The sequence below is a fragment of the Rhododendron vialii genome, chromosome 5a (genome assembly GCF_030253575.1).
Source record: "Rhododendron vialii isolate Sample 1 chromosome 5a, ASM3025357v1".
Taxonomy (NCBI): domain Eukaryota; kingdom Viridiplantae; phylum Streptophyta; class Magnoliopsida; order Ericales; family Ericaceae; genus Rhododendron; species Rhododendron vialii.
Window position 1 is genome coordinate 2,795,040 of NC_080561.1, and position 20,053 is coordinate 2,815,092.

Sequence of the window (20,053 nt, forward strand, 5' to 3'; positions counted from 1 at the left end):
GACCGGGAGTTCGATTCGATGAACGTTGGTAAAATTTTGAGATTTACCAGATGGTACCGGTACTACATTTTTCCCAATACCAGTACCCATTGACCAGAGGCTGTGCAACGCTGAAATTTTGGGGTGCCAGTACCGGTACTGCAAATCGCCCAGTACCAAAACCCGTTGAGAAAATTCTAAATTTTTAGCATGCGATCTGGACTTCTATAAATAAGACCTCTTTACTCTTTTGCACTTCCAAACCCACGAAACAAGCCCTAAAACACCCCTCCACACATCTCTCTTCAAATCTCACTCAAATCCTTGGATTTCCACGCAAATCTACCTCAAAATTTCAAGATCTATGTGTTAATCTTTCAGGTATCAACCGGGTTTCGAGTTTCTCACTCTTGGAGGTAAGATCTATGGTTTTTGGCTTTCTTTTCTCTCTCTTCTCAAACCCAAGCTTAGATTCACTCATTGATCACGTTTTTGGGTAACTTAGGTTATAGATCTTGAGGTGTTGCTTCGGGAAAGCTTGTTCTTGATGGATCTTCGCGCGGTACACCAAGGGTTTTGCTTGAAACTCATTCCGGTAGGGATTTCTCTCTTTCTTTACATGTTATGTGATGATTTCATGTAATGTTAATGTAAAACCTAAGGGTTTAAGGATCATGTATTTCTTTGAAAGTTGCATATTTCCTCTTGGTTGCTATGATCCATGGGTTGTTTTTGATGTGTTAGTTAAGGATGGGATGAGTGGACTAAATAAAAGGTTTCGGTGTCAACCATGATGATTTGTGGTTGTTGTTAGGAAGTATAAGTGTGGGGTTTGCTGTAACGTAAGGGGTGAAAATACAGAAGCCCAACATAGGAATGACTGAATTGTAACGCAAGGGGTGGAAATACAGAGTCGCAAAGGGATGAAAATATTATAGGTGTGTGAGAGAATGCTTCAATTGTTGTCAATGGTGCTAGTGCGCGTGGCTCCTAAATCTATACTGGCCTGTTGATTAGTACTCTAATGGTTTGAAATGGTTGTTGATTCACTTCTTGTTACATAATTCTCCCCCATTTAGCATGATTCACTGCCAACACACTCATCACCCCATTCATATGTAGATTGAGTTGAGATTTTTCTACTGGGCTAGTGTAGCTCAAACTATCATCATTTTCAGGTATGAGCTCAGGATAACAGCTTGCATGCACAGGGTGCTTAGATGTGAAAAAGAAATACTTTGAGAGTTAACCGGAGGAATTACCCAACTATCTTTGTAAAATCCTTTTGGGAGCTGTGCTTGTAACTTTAACTACATTTCTTGGACTTTGGAATATTGTAAACACTTAACTCTCTTGATACCCTACGTTTGTGAAATATTTGGGCAATCGAGCCAATGATGTAATCTTTTGAAAACTAGTAGACGTGAAAGTATAATTATGAAAATGGAAATGTTAGTTACTTGGGGTATCGAATTATTGTGAGGATTTTATTTTGGAAATCATTTATAGTTATGTTAAAAATCGAGGGCATTACAATTAATCAAGAACTTACCAAACAATTATCAATAGCTGATTGAATTGATTTTTCACACATTAAATTAAATAATATTTTTCAAAAAAATGAATGTCTCCAATCATTTATGTAAGATGTGAGGTAAGCTCCACTCCGCACATGAAAGCGTTATATATTCTATACCCTCCCATCGGTACTCATATAGTGGAGCTGGATAAGAATTCTTGCTGGAGAAAACGGCACCAACTCTAGAAGTTAATCGACTCTTCAAATACTAGTTATTAAAATACTGATGAATTTATTATTTCGAATATGCTACAGTTAATTTTTAAAAATATTATCTCACTTTTCAAACTTTGCTTTTCAGTAGGGAGCAGTATCAATTTCAAGACCTCCGGGCATTGAATAGCTTACAACACAATTGTATATGAAATTGTCTTTTAAAATTGTTTTCCTTGCATAGCTCGAAGAAAAATACGACCGCAAACAAACCAAAAAAGCCTTCGAAACCAAACAGAATCCCTAACCCCGCCCACCAAAAGGGAAAAAAAAACACAAATGAAGTGGAAATGTTCTGATTCAGCGGGTATGCAAAGAAAATCTGGCAAGCAAATGTTTTGCTGGGGGAACACATGTAACTGATGACAACCCAGTACTACAATATCTCATTTCTTAAACCAACTCTATTACTGTTTCCCCTTCAATGATCCTCTACGGCTTTTACACAAGTTAGTGCGTTTGGCAATCTTATCAACAACCAACAGTTTGATTATTGGATTTACCAATGAGCTGAAAAGTTGTAGATAGTTCCTCAAGTCCTTGTCGCATGGTAACAAAATCCAGTCCCCATCCTCATCCTTATACTTCAAGTTGAAACTATCGAGCTCTAACTCTAGTCTCATTTCCACTTCTTTCTTCAGTTCAGTAATTCCAGATGTGAGAGGGAGCTGGAATTTTATTATGTCATCCTCATACGTTGCCTTCACAGTCACGGAACTTGTATCTTGGCTTGGTGCGAGAGGAGGCATTATGTGGGGCATTGTAGGCATCGGGTGGGAAATAATAGACATGGGTTGGGTCGAAGCTGGGTCACAACATGAAGGCACTTCTATCCCATAGCTAGATCCACAGCCATGCCCCTCCAAACGAGGGGCGGACAGTGTTGATTGGTTGGTCTGTTGGCTCCTTGCTTCTTCGCTTTCTTCGAAAACAGATGAAAACGTGAAATCCATATCAAGATAATTACCATAGGCATCAAACAACATTTGTTAGGGAAATGAAAGCGAATTTCCACTGTTCACCCAAGAATGGACTTCGCAGCAGTAAACTACCTATTAACATATCCAACGCCAGCAAAGACCAAAAAACAAAAACAGAAAAAGGGAAAATAAAACGATTATTTCATACCTGGATGCACCACTGTTAAGTTAACATCCTGCAGCTGAGATCTTGATCTGCTATAGGGTTCAGCTAGTAGGCTTGATGGTAGCATTGCAGGTCCAATCGCTGGTGGAGCATCAAGCCGAACCAACTCGTGCAAATTTGTGTAAGCATGCCTCTTCAAATTTTCCACCAAACCCTGCTAAAGTAACAAGGAAGTTGATCTTAATAAGAATGCAACTCAAGACCCTAGTGCAGTAAGAACTTGGCCAAAAAGTCATCAAAGAGCAGCATCCCTCATGTAAAAGTGATGGAAGAATATCGTAGACATGGAAAACGAAACAAACAGTAATACAGTATGCTGCCTCGTACATTGCATGTTGCGAGAGTTTCATTTCCCAACATGCAACTCCCCAAATATGGGTCCTGAAAGTTTTTGGTATTGCGAATGCAAGAATAGGAGTCATCCGATGCAATTTTGAGAGATGTAGAATTTAAAGTTGGCAAAAACTTATTCAAACAAATCTAAGATGGAAATGGAAATGGAAAACCGAGCAGTAAATTAGCAAGAAACCTCATCACTCTTCCTGCTGATGTTGAATGTGAAATTTTGATGAAGGTAGCATTTTTAGGTATGCTTTACATACGCATGCATAATATCAAGCAACCAGAACAAAAGTAACATTTAAAGCAGAGATCCATTAAGAGTGGATTTCGGAGAAACTGGAATTCAGTTCTTATTCAAATAGATATCAGGCTAGGAAGACGCACCATCTGAAATTCATTGAGCATATTCAGAGACTGGTAACTCTGGCCATCAAAGGTTGCTCCTACAACTCTGAAGATGGAATTGAACACAAGCCCAATCCTTTCTCCATCCTTGTAGTAGATGTACAAGTTATCGTCTAAAACACAAGCAGTAGCATGTTCTGTGATCGTCTCCCATATCTTATTTGACATCCCACCAAGTACCTACAGTTTCCACAGTAGGGGGTGAAGTGGAATCCCTAACAACCATTTTACCAAAAAAAATTTAATAAATTTACGGATTTGAAGTAGCTGAGGGGAAAAAAATTAAAATACAGAAATTTATTCTCTTACACGGCGTAGTGAAGAAGGGTCAACAGAATACGACTGCAGGAATTCCTGGACTGTGGTAATTCCTTTGCCAAGTAACGCTTTATGGTATGTTCCACCTTTTGATATCTTCTCTAACCGCCATACTTCATCATTCAAGTTTGGAGGATGATGCTTCTTATATGCTGAATGAGCAAAATCATCTCTTAGTCATGAAATTATAACCATGGCTACTGGCTATCCACATCTCTTAGTCATGAAATTTTTATCGCAAATACTATAGTTGCAATTTCATAGTTGATTAATTCATAACAAAAATAGAGCTTTGGTAGGATAGGGTCGATAGAGGATGAGGGGACAACAAAAGTACAAAGTTACCAGAGCGATCTTTTCCATATGCGAAAAGAGCTTGAAACTATTTGGATTAAGTGGTTATACAATCAGGATTTTCCCCAAGCACTTTATAACGTAGACAGTAGGAGTTCCATCATAAACTCAAGTAACAAGAATTGAATATCCTTTAGTATCCGTAATAAAAGTTTAATGGTAGAAAAATGAGATACTCCAGCTAACTTGTAGTTATAGAAGAAATCAAAAGCTGATATTATCAAGCCTCAAAGCAACATAAGAATGCAGAAGTATGAAGACGCTTTAGGGAACTCATTAGATAAATATAATCAAAGGTCCATAGGAAGTCCTAATTTTTGTCAAAACATTGCTAGTTGCTACTACACAGAATGATTGTATGTTAGCAAATTCATCAATGTCTTTTCTTAATTGTTCCAACATTGAACTGTAGATTATCCAAATGAACCTTTTTCTAGCTATTCAAGAAAATAGAGAGGAAAAGCCGTATGAATGGACTTACACTCTCCGCGATGATCTTTCACTATGAAGGCTTCACTTCTCGCTTCTCTAATTCTTACTTCAGGCAACTTGCTTTGAACAGGTCTTGCTCCTAACCTAAACTTTCGACTTCTTATCCAGCTCGAATTATCAGTAAAGCTGGCATCACCAACATAACCAACCCCGTCTCTCAATGTAATTACCAACTCCCCAGTCACCAATGGCCTTTTGCCCTCTCTTTCACACACAATATTTGCATTGAACTCCTTCTCAGTCCAATCCACCTCTTGATAATCAGGCCTAAAATCACCGTTAAGCACTACAATTTCAATTTTAAGTGAAGAAAGAGGGCCGGATGACATAACCTCCTTGGAAACAGAATTAAGGATAACTATCTTAACGGAATTGCCATCCGCAGATTCTATCCTGCTGCTTGTGAAAAGGGTAGACGGCAACTTATTGACAAAATGCAATTGCCAAACCGTTGCTAATGATGTCCTGAAAAGTTAAAATGATATTTTAGAATATAGAGAAACAGAAACAAGTATCAAAAGAAAACTGGACCATAGCTAAGATGAAACTTACGGAAACAAGTATCAAAATAAAACTGGACCATAGCTAAGAAGAAACTTAAACCAGGACAGAAGATCTTGATTGACTTGGGCAACATCGTAATCCAGCCAGAAAACCACAAAAATCAAAATCGCACTTGCCATAACTCCTTTACTAATAGAACAATAAATAAATAAATAACCAAATGCCTGAGGCACTGATGTCCCCTGAAAAGTGTGAACACTATACACAAAAAGCTTACGTTGAAGAGGAGTGAAACGAGGATACAATTGCGTGCTCCACTTCCTCCTGCACCTATCAAACAAAGAATACAGGGATAATGAGCATAGGGATCTCATAACATAAGTCCATTGATAGTAATGATGCCAGTCATTCCAATCACAAATCTGAGAACAGATTCAACCAACATAACTAAAAGAGGACTTAAGTAGCATCTAAGTAGTTATGATTTTCATCTTTCAAACTAGGTTTGATACTTGCCATGTGTATAATGAAGAAAATTTTGCCACCAAACATTGAACACTTGTTGAAGTGCACTAGTTCATTCAAACTAATAGTATCCAGTAAACCGAAGAAACGTCTCTTCAAGGTACTAAAGTTAAATAGAGGTAGATGCCAACAAGAGGGAGATCAAACCTATGACAATTCGCAGCACAGGTTCCCAATGTATCGCCAATTCACGCGCCAAAGTTCTCTCCTTGCATCGCGAACGATACTGCACAAGGCTTGTTCTTCGGGGTACTCAAACTCCCTGCGCACGGTCTCCAATAAATTTTCTATCTCTCTCTCTCCACTCATTATACTTTAAAACCTCCCTCAAAATCCAAACCAAACAGGATCCACAGTCCCGCATCAAAACCAAAACCAACAGAACAACTAATAAGACACATAAAAAAGGACACTGGTATAGAAATCCACTCACGTTGCAAACGGAATTCGGCGTTTGGACTCCTGACTTCGAACTATTCGGTGTTTCCAACCAGACATCGACCTCCTTATCACCAAAAGGTCATTTCAGTCCCAATAATTATAACAAGTCAAAATCTTAACTTCCAATGACTCCCCAAAGCTAAACACAAGGAAACCCAACTTCCACTATGATTACTCTATTTATAGAAACTTGAAAACTCCCGCAATCTAAAACCAGGTAACCTAAAATCGCTCAACTTCTACTCTATTTATAGAAAAAAATGATACAAACCTTTGGGTAGAACTCCCCCGAAAACCGGCTTACAAGAGGAGGGTGCCCAATAGCTTCTATGCACATGGCCAAGCCTATGCTTAACCGATGTGGGACATTAGGATCATAACATACCACCACGCTCTACAACCGATGTCCACGGCGGCCCACTCTATCCACACTGACCCGATGGTAGCCCTCTCTTCTTTTTTTGGCAGCTCCATCCACCAACCAGTATTCATTACTTTTAAGTATTTTAATCCAGCTTATAGGTCGCCCCCTCTGGGGTCGAATTGCAATGGTTGGCTCTGATACCAATGATACAAACCCTTGATGGAACTTACCCACGAAAACCGGCTTACAAGAGGCGGGCGCCCAATAGCTTATATGCACATGGCCAAGCCCATACTTAGCCGACGTGAGATATTAGGATCCTAACAAAAAAACTGAAATGACACATGAACAGGGGAAAATACACGGAACCTAAATATGAACTGCCGCGTAAATCACAGAAGTCAAGACACAAAGAATGAGCAAAAAAAAATTTCGACGGGAGAATTAAGCTTGGGCTTGGCGCCGCGTACCTCCGCTGTGTCGAAAATCCCCAGCAAGTCGCGGTTCGTCTTCGATACGCTTTCGGTTATCGGGGACTTTAGGATATCGGGCGCCGCTTCGTCCTTAAATCTTTTCTTCATCGACCTCAGGTCAAAGCTCAATCCAGAGTCTACCTTCTCGCGTTTCCTAGAGGAGGCCGTGAAGTCGTCCGAATTCGGAAGTGTTTCATTGGTTTTCAGATTGGTGGTGGAACGGCGGCCGACGGCGTCGAACTCTAGGTTACGAATGTGGATCATGGATGTAGGAAGGTAAACGTTCTTCCCTACGGTAGTTGGACACCCACCGGACGGCTAATCTTGATCTGGTCTAATTCGCCTCATTCTTTCAAAGACCCTTTTTGCGGATCCCTTTGTGGGAATTGCCTCGAACCCTTTCTATTCCAGAGAAAAGGGTTCAGCCGTCAGCGTCATCACACGTCATCCGTTCCAATCAGGAAGACATCGTGAAAAAATTAAACTATGCCCCAAGGGCATAGCCACGTGGTGCCCCGTGGCTTTCTGCACCATATATTTCAGTGGCCCACACTGAAATGTGTGGTGCAGAAAGCCTTGGGGGCACCACGTGACTATGCTTCGGGGGCATGAAATAATCTCTCGATATCGTGAGTTTTTGGATTAAAATGTTGAGAGATTTTTTTTTTTTTTAAACATTTGTTAGTTTTGGGACAAATTGATGACGATACAAATTGAAAAAGAAAAAAATTGATCGAAACTTATAATTTTTTAAAAAAAATTTAAAAACTGCCTTTTTGATTTTTTTTTTTTGTCTTTTTCATAAAAATTATGAATTTGATAAAAATAATATACTTTTTTGGTTCTTCTCGTCGAGACGAATCAATAAGTTATATAAGTTGACTAGTGATTACCCGTGCCTAAAGGCACGACACAATATGTTGATAAAAAAAAAAAGACACGACACAATACTTTTTTATTACAACTTAAAAAAAATTATCCTTCCCTTCTAGTAATCTTCAAAAAACCCAAATGAAAAATTTTATAATTTATTTTTTAAAATTCTCTTCAAATAGACAACTGGTATAAATTGAACTAATTTCTTCTAAGAATAGTTTCACAACAAATAATACCACACTCGTTGAAAAAGTAAGAGCGCATACCCAAATGAAATTTGTAATTAACTTATGCACAACTATTTGTTAACAGCTATCACGATCAACCAATACTTATATCACACATGTATCTAATATAGTTCAACCAACAACTAATCCAAAAAAAAAAAATGAATAGTTTTAAAACTCCACTTCCAGTAAGTTAATGAATGCTGTTTTTTTTTTACATTGAAAATAATTCTTGCAACGGAATGTCACAACTTGAGTTTTTTCCCCCTCCAAATCAAAAGAATGCTACAGGCCTATAACTGAGACAAATTATCAAGCACTACTACTTTCAATCATGCGTCCAACAAATAGGTGAAACAACTTGTTACCAAAAAAAAATTAAGTTTATTCTTTTGTTTGAGTAAAGTTTTTATAATATTTTTCTATTGTTACCTCAGTTGATGGAAGAAAGAAATTAAATAGAGTTTTCTAACAGATGAGTGGACAATGCACAACATCCCAATAATAGAGTTAAAGATTGACAATAGGGAAAAGAAAATGTTTTGATAACAAAAGGCTCATTGTTAAATAAAGAAAAAAAAATGTTTGTCCCTAGAAATGACAACATTGCCAAAGAAGTAAGGAAAGAGGGAGGGAGGGAGAGGATAAATTTTATTAAAGAAGTTGATTGAATGGCTATAACCTATTGAAAATTTGATCTGACGGCTGGAGAGGTACTCTTGTTTGTATGTGTACATAAAAACTGCTCTGTTTTATAATATAGATGTAAAACTGAAAAATGCAATAAAAAATTGAATAAAGACAAAAAAAAAAATACTCTTAACTTTTTAATCCAAACCTTAGACTTTTAATTGCTTATTATGAATACGGTGCAAAGTCCAATTTTACTCTACTCAAACTCGTTGGTATGCTATGTTAATTCTTAACAAGCTAGACCTGTCAGATGAATCTTTGTTCTGCCCCTTGTAGATTTTACAGACATTTTCAACCACGAGCCAAACATGTTCCTTTGTTCATCAAGAGATTTCAGAAAGAAAAAAAAAAAAAAAAAAACCTTATCCTAGCTTTTTTGCTTATACAAAAATAATATAATAATAATTTATATTCCCTCCATCCCAAAAAAAAATTTCAAAATCACTATTCACACCATTCGAAATTTATAATGCTTTTTATGATTTTAAAAACTTTCATATAGTAAAATTAAGTGAGATCTATCAAAATATGAATGATCATAACTTTTTACATCAAAATATAGATGCACGGAGCCTTAATTGCTATGACGACGTCTAATGAAGTTTCTGAGTCGCATTCAAATGGAGTCTGTGTCAATAAGCTGGATTAGGATCCTCTCAAGCTCCTCAGCGTTGCTCCACTCACGGACATAATTTGCCTTCAAGCAGACGGTTGTCACAAATCCCTCTTCCATAAAGGAAAATCACTTCTTGCCACGATCGATATGGTCTCCCTCTCCAAGCTTCAGACTTGAGTAAAAATCACCTCTCCCATCTCCAACGTAGATCATTCTTGTCCTCACTTTCTCGCAAATAGAAGCTTGGATCTACTCCACAGGTAATCAGATCATCTCAGAAGTTATCGAAGTCACATTTTTCACTAGAACATTATCGATCTTCTGTGTATTGCTGCAAACTTTGGCCGGAAAATCTTTATCTGGATTATTTTGGCACTATAAGCAAATTAATAGCAACTAAATTGAAGGGTAAACTAATTGGGAAGTGCCATGTCCCCAGAGGGAGTCCCCAGCAGCATACCCAAGTATGTACGTAAAAATTATCTGAAGTGAACAAACAATGTGATCACCAAGTACGATGATCTGCCGATCACCACAGCTCGACAACAGGCCGGCCACCAACGAAATTCAACAAATGTGAGACCATCAACTGCAGCAGAAATAACACAACGGCAATGGGATTAGATTAAAACAAAAACAAAATCATAAAGCTCAACCACTTCTAGATTTTAATTTATTAATATCAATTACTACACCCTTTAGCCCACGTCCGCAACTATTAACATGATGATTAGCGCATTAATTTCAATAACTACACCCTTTAGCCCACGTCCACAACTATTAACATGATGAACTAACTGGAGCTGCAAAAATTGGACCACTAGCAATAATGAGTCATTAATTAAAAAGGGTGACTTCATGTTGAGAACACCCAACTAAATCAAGTTTCAAAATGGTATAATGATCTAATTAATCCATCATTATGAAATTCGCTATTACTAATTACGCATAGACGATTTGCACTATGTATAAATAGAAAGAAAAACAGTGGTCGAGGAAACACAAATAGCTAACCGTCTTGAGACCGGGAAGCATTGCAACACCAATAACAATCTTGAGTAGCTAGCAATCAAGGAGGGATTCATTGTGGATAACAGAAAATCTTCCAGCTCAAATTAAGGAGGAGGACAATCTCGTAAGATCAAAATAACATGAATCAATAGCTTGGTAGGAGGAGTAGAACGTCCAGGGTTGTTTTCCGTGATCCGGCTGACAATGGATGCAATTGGGCAGCTAGAATTGTCACTTCAAGCCAAGTCAAAACATGGTTGTTGGATTAGAAAGTTGTCCTCAGCTGGAGATATTGGGGACGAAGGTAGAGCCTCGTTGGCTTTTCCGCCGGAATCATTCCTATCTTTAACCATGAGGAATAGGGAAAGCATGAAGATTAACGGCGAGAGGAGTAGAATCATCATGTATTTCTTGTTTCGCAACGACAGAATCATGTTTTTTCACAAAGCTTTCCATTGTTGAATGAACAGAGTCCTGTTAATGCAACAATGGAAGGTGCTGCGTAAGAAACTTGATTCTGTTGTGGCAAAATAGGAAATCCAAGATGATTCAACTCTTCTTATCGTTAATCGCTTCTCCTATTCCTCATAGTAGCATTCCGGTGGAAAAGCCGCCTCGGCTCTCATTTCACCCACAATACCTCCATACAAGAACAATTTCGTCATTTAAAAACCATGTTTGGACTTTGTTTGGAGCGGCAATGCTAGAGGCCCACTTGCGTTCATCGTCATCAAGATAATGAAAACCAATTCAGGACATAGCAGCGATTAAGCTTGATCTATCAGTACCAGAAGGCTCATACAACCTGTAAAACCCCGTCCAAGCCTTGTCTACTGTTGGAGAAAATAAATGAAATAAGAATTTTCTGGTAGAATAATAATTCTAAATAAATACTCATCAACAAATTCACAAAGAATAAATAGATAGATAAAGGAATTGAATAGCCTGTGGGGTGGTCGAGGCACGTGATAGCGCTCTCCCAAAGAACGATATACCCCCTCATGTACTGGGTTGTATGGTGCTCTTTTCCCAAGATACAATGACCTTCAAGTTATCTTCTATGCAACAAATTGAACTCACAAACCATGTAGTTTTCCGATAGTCAAATAATTAATGAAATTCGATCTCAAATATATAGAATAAATGAAAACGAATTGGATTTTTAGTGGAAATTGCTATCTGATCAAAGGAGAATTAATATTAGGTACTTATGGTGTAAACCAGTAAAAGAATTATGAGAGGAGTAAGAGTTCTGTTGATTGAGTGTAAATCATCCGAATAATAGGAATTAGATTTATAGGCAATGCATGCAACCAACTAGTCCTAATAAATTGGAGAAGAAATAGGAGGCCAAGTATTAGTGGGTTTTTGTTTTTGTCAAGTGATAGGATATTTCATTGATAATCAATAATGAAGAAAATACATACAACGGAAAGCCATCCCAAGAGAGGGGATATAACAACCACAAAGGAAGCCTAAACACCACGCAGAAAGTTCAGGACCTCACACAATCAAATGCGCAAAACAGATGGAGCATATCTCCGATCAGCACAACACCGGACAAGTGACCAACAAAACCAACAAAACACGGATGAGGGCGGGAGAGAAAACAGGGAGAAACGAAGACATCACCAATAAAATCAAGTATTTTGGAGTAAATCAAGTAGACCAAGTCTGAGTGGCCTTCAACAACCCATAATAATCTCTAACAGCATTTTCTCCCGCACAGAAACCCACGTACTATCATGTGTATCTGATATTTCAGACATCAAAATAAAATCTAATTAAATAATATTAGAGTAAAAAATTAAATTAGAACAACACTTACCTCCTTTTAAAAGTCCTTGTAACTCTCAAAATTCACCAAGTCAGAAGTTATTCCCTCATCTTCCGAATCCCTTCCAAACTCCTCATACGTTTCTCTGTGAATCCCAACGAACGTTTCTCCGTATGCTCAACACCCACCTCCTTTTAACAGACCTTCACCGACGCGAGAAACTTTTATGTATACCGGGATACCAAGGGGGTCGGTATCCCCTCCCTTCCGTTTTGTATTTTTCGGCCATTTTCTAATTACATTTTGATGATCGGCTACGTTCATTTTGTAGAGTTCGGTGAGAACCTTAATCATACCAGAAATTGTGTTCATTGAACTTTAGTAGGTACATGATCGGCACACGTGAAAATTGGAGAAAATCAAAATTGGGTCCAAAAACACACTGAATCGAAACCCAGTTTTGGTTTTTTGGCAATTTTTACGTATGCGTGCCGATCTTGTGTCAAATAAAGTCCGATGAACACGATTTTTTTGTATGAATAAGGTTCTCACCGAACTCTACAAAATGAAGTTAGCCAATCATCAAAATGTGATCGGAAAATGACGAAAAGTACGAAATGGACCGGAGGGGATACCAACCCCCTTGGTATCCCTAGTACATAAAACTATATAAGTTTCTCCTTGTCAACGTTGTCATTGTCCTTATTTTGCTGGGAATTCGCAAACACTGACCTCAATTGTGAGCCTCTAAAGTCTAAGTTAGTGACATGAATCGTTCATTTTTTTCTGAAAGTTCGAGCATATTATGTGTACCAAAAATCATATTGATCTCTAGATAGATATATAATTGAGACGCATTTGCACAATAAACGGTATCCCTGATCATATGGATACCATTTGGGGATATGGTGCGATACCTCATTAGGGTCTATTGTAAAAAATCCCCAGTGAAAACTTGTTAATGATGAGATTAAATTTTTCCATAGTTTTTAGTGCAATTCATTTCAAACATATTAATCAAGGTGCAAAAAAATGCTCAGATTGTCCTTAGCAATTATCCCGGACATAATTTTGTCACTCCACAGCTAATTTGGAAGCACTTGTTCGCTTGGACTTGGGATAGAGCCATCATCTCTTGATTTTTAAAACTGTATGACATAGAGAAAAGGGCGAGTACATCTACATCAAACTTGACCGACCTACCTCACACAGCAGCTACTGCTTCATCTTATGTTCGAAACAATGAAAGTTAAGGGTGTTTCCGGTAACAATTTGAGAAAAAAACGTAGGCGTTTTACCATGTTGTTGCATTTTACGTGGCCTGCGCTAGCTCACAGGCAGTTGAAGAAGGTTTTATATATTTCAAATTGATGGAAATTGACTTCGATATTGAGCTGGGATTATACATTGTTAGGGCAGTTGTTTTGACACAAGATTATTAGTTTTCAACAAGAGATAGATATATTGTTTCGATGATAGAAGAATGTGAGAAATTCATAGTCAAAACAAACAATCGTCTTTTTGCAAAAAAAAAAAAAAAAGAAGCAAAAATTTAAAACAAATGAGAATTACAACATCGACAATTTCTTTTGCCAAAGGGGAAAAAAAATCAACCGATTAGTTGAAAACTGATGAAGTTCCGGCCAAAGATAAACATCCTCCAAAAATAGCTTCACTTAGAGTCCAGCTTCATTCAAAAACTACAGAGTCGTCATAGAAATGAGGTTTCGAAACTAGCAGCAACCCGTACTAGAAGATATTCTAAAAAGCAGACCACTGCAGAAACAACTACTTCTGAGCATCAAGTAAAGGACCTAGAGGCCCATTGTCCCCATAATCTCATCATCCTCACCATGTGATCTAACAATGCTGGCGAACACAAATAATCCCCACATTAAAAGATGATAAAAAAAACCCCAGCAGAATGAGATTTCCATATCATCAACCAAGGTTAGGTAAAACCTAGGCCAAAACAAAGAGAGGCCTGCTGAATGCAACATTACCAAAAACATTCTAGTTTAGCAGAGGGAAAGTTGGCCAGGAAATGTTCCGTTACACAAAGAACATGTTTGTCAACCATGTAATATTATTCTACAACTAAACATACTTATGGTCTTTTCCGCTTCAATGATCTACAATTATTACATCTGCAGTTACCACAAAAATTCATGGTATTGGGAACCTTATCCTGAACCTTTAGTTCGGTTACTTTATTTCCCAATGAGGTGAGAAGTTGCAGATATTCCCTTACATGCTCGTCAAGGGCCATTAAAATCCATTCCCCATCCTCATCTTTATACTCAACCTTGAAACTACCAAGCTCGCGCTCCAGTATCTTTGACATTACTACCTTCAATTCATTAATTCCTGATGTGAGAGGGAACTGAAATTTTATTTTTGTATCCCCATATGTTGCCTTTAGCTTCACAGACCTCATATCTTGCCTTTCTGTTGGAAGAGGCATCATGTGGGGAATTGTAGCCATTGTGTGGTGAATACTACGCAAGGGTTGGCTCGGAGCAGGATCTGACCTTGAAGATACATAGACATTTTCCTCCATAAGATGCTCTTCCACGGAAGCTAGCCAATTTTCCAGATTTTCTGAACTTCCCGTTGCGTGGGAAAAAGTACGCATGGTTTGGCTCGAAGCAAGATCAGAACATGAACCGACTGTCCAGTTACCAAACCCAAAGACATGTCCCTCCAAAAGAGGCTCTTTCTGTGGAGCTACTACTTGTGAAGCTAACAAATCTCTCCTATCTTGCAAACTCCCCATGTTCTCATTTACCACCTCTGTTGATGCTATCTGAGATTGTGAAAACACAAGATCATCGCGATATGGATAGGTAGTGGACTGCATTGTTTCACCTTCCAGTTGAAACGCCCATTTAGAAGAACCCCTTGCTGCTTCAGTTTCACTGTACACAGCTGAAAAACAAAAATCCGAATTGTGACAATGATCAGGGAAAGAATCATGAAAAGTAGTAGATTGATCTTTCACTTGACATGCCCATTCAGAGGAACCCCCTGCGTTTTCACTAAGTCAATAAGATAATTACAGGACAAGAATCATGAAAAGGAGGGGTTTTCACGATACCTATTATTGAATCATTTTCTGTATTCAAAGCAATTGAGTGTTCCATAAAATCTTGTCGAAACTCATTTGCCTCCTGATTTTGGCCAACCGGTTCCCCCTCCATTCTAGCATGCACATTATGCAATGGCATCTTGCATGCGGTTGATGTATTCCTTTCTCCATGTTGATCAGGGGGTCTCCCGACTGTTTGGAGAAAAGAAAAGAAGTAATTAGGAATAAGATAATATAGAAGAGAAATGAATAGTAGAAAGAAAAACAAAGAATGTTCAATTATATGGATCATAAAAACAGATACCCATTGTCAGTAAGATTTAGAGACAAAATTGGTAATCAATTGTGAGACTTGTACTTCATTTTTCTTCCGGTTAACAGTTAATAATGGAGATTAATATATATAATTGGAAAGTTTGTGGATATATGAGTAAATAATAGGGATGAAAGATGCTAAAGAGATTACTTAGGAAAGTGGAGTTAATTAGTTTTACATGTGTACAATTCTTTGTGCGGTTGAAGGATGACAGTCATATTAGTATGAGAAATATGGGTAATTGAATGGTTAAATCTATTAGGTACGTGGAAACAAATTAAGGGATGACCAGGAAGGGTCGAAATTGGGTGGGTAGGATGGAGATTTTAGGAGTGGATGCATAAGTCGTGTATTTTGATATTAGGTGCTTGAGTGACTGGGTGAAATTCTGAATTTTGTTTAGAGGGAGAGTAACGGCGGTACGTGGAGGAAGGAACTAGAGTAAGGTTCAGATAAAAAAAGATTTGTAAATATTAAGGAAGTGGGTGATGGCGTTTCATTCATTGTTTGTTGTTTATTGAGTTGGTGACTATTTTGTTATGTCTTGGTCGTGGTGCTTTAGGATCCGGGTCATTACATCAATACTCGCATTCCCTTTCTGCACCTTTAACTTTTGGACAGATAAAATTTTGATTAAGGATTGTATTATCACACTCCATTGCTCTCTAATTATCCAAACAGGTGACTAGGAAGAGGGGGAGAAGACAAAAGGCAAGATAAATAGATATTTGTATTGTATCCTCTTTACTTAGTATCCTCGCCTCTGTTATGGAAAGATAGGTGAAAGAAGGAAATAAAGGTCTTCATATTTTGTGAATCATAAAAATCGTAACCTTTTGTCAGGACAGTGCTGATCATTACTTATTTTTTGTATGGATTAAAAAATTGGATTATTAGGGTATTATTGATTCTCCATTTCTCTCTTTTTAACTATTCAAACAGGTGACTAGAAAGTGAGGGTGGAATTACCTTTTTTTTTTCTAACATGTGGCCACCGTTGGATCCCGAACTCCCTGCATTTGCGTTTGAATGTGGCTACGCTAACTGCATGAGCAAGAATCAACGTAAGAAATTCGTATTGTTACATTGATTCCACAAGGAAATAATTGAGCTTTCCTTGCAGAGTTCTTTTGGTTGAAAGCAATTGAAACATGGCAAGCAATATATTACCGCCAAGGCTTGCCGCAGCATCTTTACGGTTCATCCTGCCATAAAGTCGTCGAAGATCATCTGAAGTAACACTAGTATATATCTCTTCGAGGTCTTCTTGTTCTCTTGTTCTTTCATTCTCAGTATCAGATGCAGCAGAGCCACTTTGATCTTGTCCAACTCGCTGTGCTATGTTCTTTGTAGTAGCAGATTCACTTAATGATAAGGCTATAGGCCCCCCAACCTCTACTCCTCCTGCTAAGGCTGAAGGCCAAGGTGAAAATCTACTAAGCCAGGATATATAGATAAGTTGAAGCCTCGAAACAAGTTTCGCATGCGTAGATAGACTGATAACTTCAACTGGTCTTTCGTCACCTAAAGAATATCCCTTCATTGTTGCCAAGTCCTGAGTCAAGCAAAGGTAATCATTAAATTCCGGCTTTTCCGGAATGCACTTATTTCTTCACCTATTTTACAAAAGATATGTTCACTCATTATATTAGAAATTCGGACTTCTATGGATTACATTCCTTTCTTCTTCCAGTTCATGGAAAATTATGTCCTCCTTTTCCGAATAGACACCGCAAAAAGAAAAAAAACGTTGTCTTAATGCGTGATTAGCCTCATAAATGGTTAAACTCACTTATCAAAGAAAATATATGACAAAATGACATGTCCATAGTAGTTACCACTATTACATTCACGTTTTGTCATAGAATTTGAAAAACTATGCTATTTAAAGGCAAATAAATCCCAATGGGTGAGAATATGGTGCTGAAAGTTCCGAAGTGCCGCAAAGTTCAAAGGAGGAACCAATATTTATGAATTACATCGCATAACTTTAGTCTAAGTACGAATATTGACGGGAAAAGTTGCATAAAAATTCAAAAAAACGGATGATAAACACATTGGTTGAAGACTGATGAAATAGACGTTAAAAAGCCCAGAAATTAGACAAGCAGAGTAGATGGCCCGATTCACGTTGAGAACGATGACCTCAGACACAGAAATGCTTCTACATCCAATTTTAGGGAAAGCTGGACACATGTACAAGCTAGCTATCATCCATAAGACCCCATTAAAGTAATAATAATTACGCATAAAGGAAATTTTTCCAGGTTTTTAATTCACATAAGCTGAGTATATTCAAATCCAGATGTGAAAGATATAAATGAAAATACAAGCGAGTTACTTGCTGAAATGGCCACCGATGATAGATCCCATGTTGCCTACACATGCGCTTTGCTATGGACACACGATGGAGCACAAGTTGCCTACAGATACGCTTCGCTGCATAAAGACCAATACATAAGGTAAGAAACTAAATTTTGGGTTGCTTCCATCAAGGGAGCAATCTAGTATGCCCTTCCCAAGATGCATTATGGTTTATAAAAAAGACTAAAAAAGCAAGACTTAGTTTAATGTAGAAGCTAACCGCCAATGTTCTTCACAGCATCTTCCCATCTCCTGTCAACATGCTGTTGGCGATCCACTAAACTAAGTACACTCATACCTCTGCACTTCCTCTTTAATGTCTTTCTCAGAATTTTCGTCTCTGAAAGAGGTGGGATGTGTCCTCCATCTGGTAAGCCGATAAAAGACTGCAGTATTGGGATAGTCAAAGCCATTGGTCAATATACTCGTCTATAAATAGTCAAAGTACTCGTCCATATACAGAATGACAACTTGCATTACTCTGTATTTCTCTAGTTGTTTAACAATATATCCTTTCAAACTTATTTAAAAACCAAATACGCAGAGGGTGTGGCTTGATAGAAATGAAGTGACACAGGAGCTGAATTATAATTTATAACTGATGTATGGAACCCACATGCCCGAGAATTTCACAAAAAGTCCAGGGAGAAAATTACTACTCTTATCATAAACGATTATGACCTATGAAAAAAATTGACTTGATATAAAGGTAAATAAAAGTGAGTTACTCGTTGAAATGGCCACCAATGGATCCCATGTTGCTTATGGATGCGCTTTGCGGTGGATAAACGATGAATGACAAGCTGCCTACGGATGCGCTTCGCTGCATGAGCACCAATACATAAGGTAAGAAAATACAATTAGGAACTGCTTCCGTAAAGAGAATATTTCAGTATGTCCTTTGCAAGATGCATTAGATGGTTCATAAACAAGAGCAAGACTTAGCTAATCGTAGAAACTTACCGCCATGGCTCTTCGCCGCATCTTCCCACCTCCTGTCAACATGCTGTTTGTGATCCTCTAAACTAAGTACACTCATACTTCTGCACTTCCTCTTTAATGTCTTTCTCACAATTTTCTTCTCTGAAAGAGACTGGATCTGTCCTCCATCTGGTAAGCGGATAGAAGACTGCAGTATTGGGATGGTCAAAGCCATTCGTGAATATACTCATCCGTAAATACTCAATGTACTCATCCATATAAATATTGACCAATGCAATTTATCTTCCTCTCCGAAAGAACAGTTCTTCATTTTGGCTAATCTACATTTCTCTAGCGGTTTATCCAACAAAAGGTTATATTTCTTTCAACATACTTCAACAACAAAAATATTGAGGATCTAATAACCTCAACTTATCTTTCCTCTCCGAAAGAACACTTTAATGATTACAACCTATAAAACAAATTGACTAGATAGAACAGAAAATACAAGTGAGTTACTTGTTTAAACGGCCACCGACGGGTCCCAAGTTGCCTACGGATGCGCTCTCTTATGGTTTCGCGATGAATCGCAAGCTGCCTACACATGCGCTTCTCTGCATGAGCACCACCAATACATAAGGTAAGAAACTACCATTTTTTACTGCTTCCATAAAGACAACTAGACGTATTAGATGGTTCATAAACATGAGCAAGCCTTAGTTTACTGTAGAAGCTTACCGCCAAGGAACTTCACAGCATCTTCCCAACTCCTGCCAACATGCTGTTGGTGATACTGTAAACTAAGTACACTCATAGATCTGCACATTCTCTTCGATGTCTTTCTCACAATTTTCTTCTCTGAGAGGGATAGGATGTGCCCTCCATCTGGTAAGCCAATATCAGACTGCAGCATTTGGATAGTCCAAGCCATTGATCAATATACCCATCCGTAAATACTCAATGTACTCATTCATATACAAAGACAACTTCAACTTATCTTTCCTCTCTGAAAAGAACATTTAAACTAAT

At 38.0% G+C, this 20,053-nt stretch overlaps 2 protein-coding genes across 3 annotated transcripts in view; both read right to left on the reverse strand.

The window, feature by feature from the left end:
- Window positions 1-2,051: 2,051 nt before the first annotated feature.
- Window positions 2,052-7,585, reverse strand: LOC131325768 (calmodulin-binding protein 60 B-like). Of its 2 annotated transcripts, none has more exons than XM_058358211.1 (7): window positions 7,133-7,585; window positions 5,610-5,662; window positions 4,818-5,293; window positions 3,974-4,134; window positions 3,644-3,844; window positions 2,900-3,071; window positions 2,052-2,693 (listed from the first exon to the last, which is right to left on the reverse strand). In XM_058358211.1, the coding sequence occupies exons 1-7, from the start codon at window positions 7,397-7,399 to the stop codon at window positions 2,179-2,181; spliced, it is 1,845 nt and encodes a 614-aa protein (XP_058214194.1). In that variant the 5' UTR covers window positions 7,400-7,585; the 3' UTR covers window positions 2,052-2,178. The 2 variants fall into 2 exon arrangements, with proteins under 2 accessions (XP_058214194.1, XP_058214193.1); XM_058358210.1 differs by having other exon boundaries at window positions 2,900-3,074; window positions 7,133-7,579.
- A 6,652-nt stretch (window positions 7,586-14,237) lies between these two features.
- LOC131325757 (uncharacterized) overlaps window positions 14,238-20,053 on the reverse strand; it is a 28,802-nt gene continuing 22,986 nt past the window's right edge. Inside the window, exons 14-23 of the mRNA XM_058358190.1 lie at window positions 19,763-19,928; window positions 19,544-19,638; window positions 19,067-19,232; window positions 18,832-18,926; window positions 18,324-18,489; window positions 18,081-18,178; window positions 16,910-17,294; window positions 16,709-16,783; window positions 15,433-15,615; window positions 14,238-15,263 (exon numbers count right to left, since the gene is read on the reverse strand). Of these exons, the coding sequence (XP_058214173.1) occupies window positions 14,443-15,263; window positions 15,433-15,615; window positions 16,709-16,783; window positions 16,910-17,294; window positions 18,081-18,178; window positions 18,324-18,489; window positions 18,832-18,926; window positions 19,067-19,232; window positions 19,544-19,638; window positions 19,763-19,928 (2,250 nt within the window). The 3' untranslated portion in view covers window positions 14,238-14,442. The remainder of the gene's footprint in view (window positions 15,264-15,432; window positions 15,616-16,708; window positions 16,784-16,909; window positions 17,295-18,080; window positions 18,179-18,323; window positions 18,490-18,831; window positions 18,927-19,066; window positions 19,233-19,543; window positions 19,639-19,762; window positions 19,929-20,053) is intronic.

Coding starts and splice junctions, on each gene's coding strand:
- LOC131325768 (XM_058358210.1), bottom strand. CDS start 7,399: ATGATCCACATTCGTAACCTAGAGTTCGACGCCGTCGGCCGCCGTTCC. Junction 5,294..5,609: donor TCGTTTCACTCCTCTTCAAC/GTAAGCTTTTTG, acceptor TTAACTTTTCAG/GACATCATTAGCAACGGTTT. Junction 2,694..2,899: donor CTTAACAGTGGTGCATCCAG/GTATGAAATAAT, acceptor CTGTTTTCGAAG/AAAGCGAAGAAGCAAGGAGC.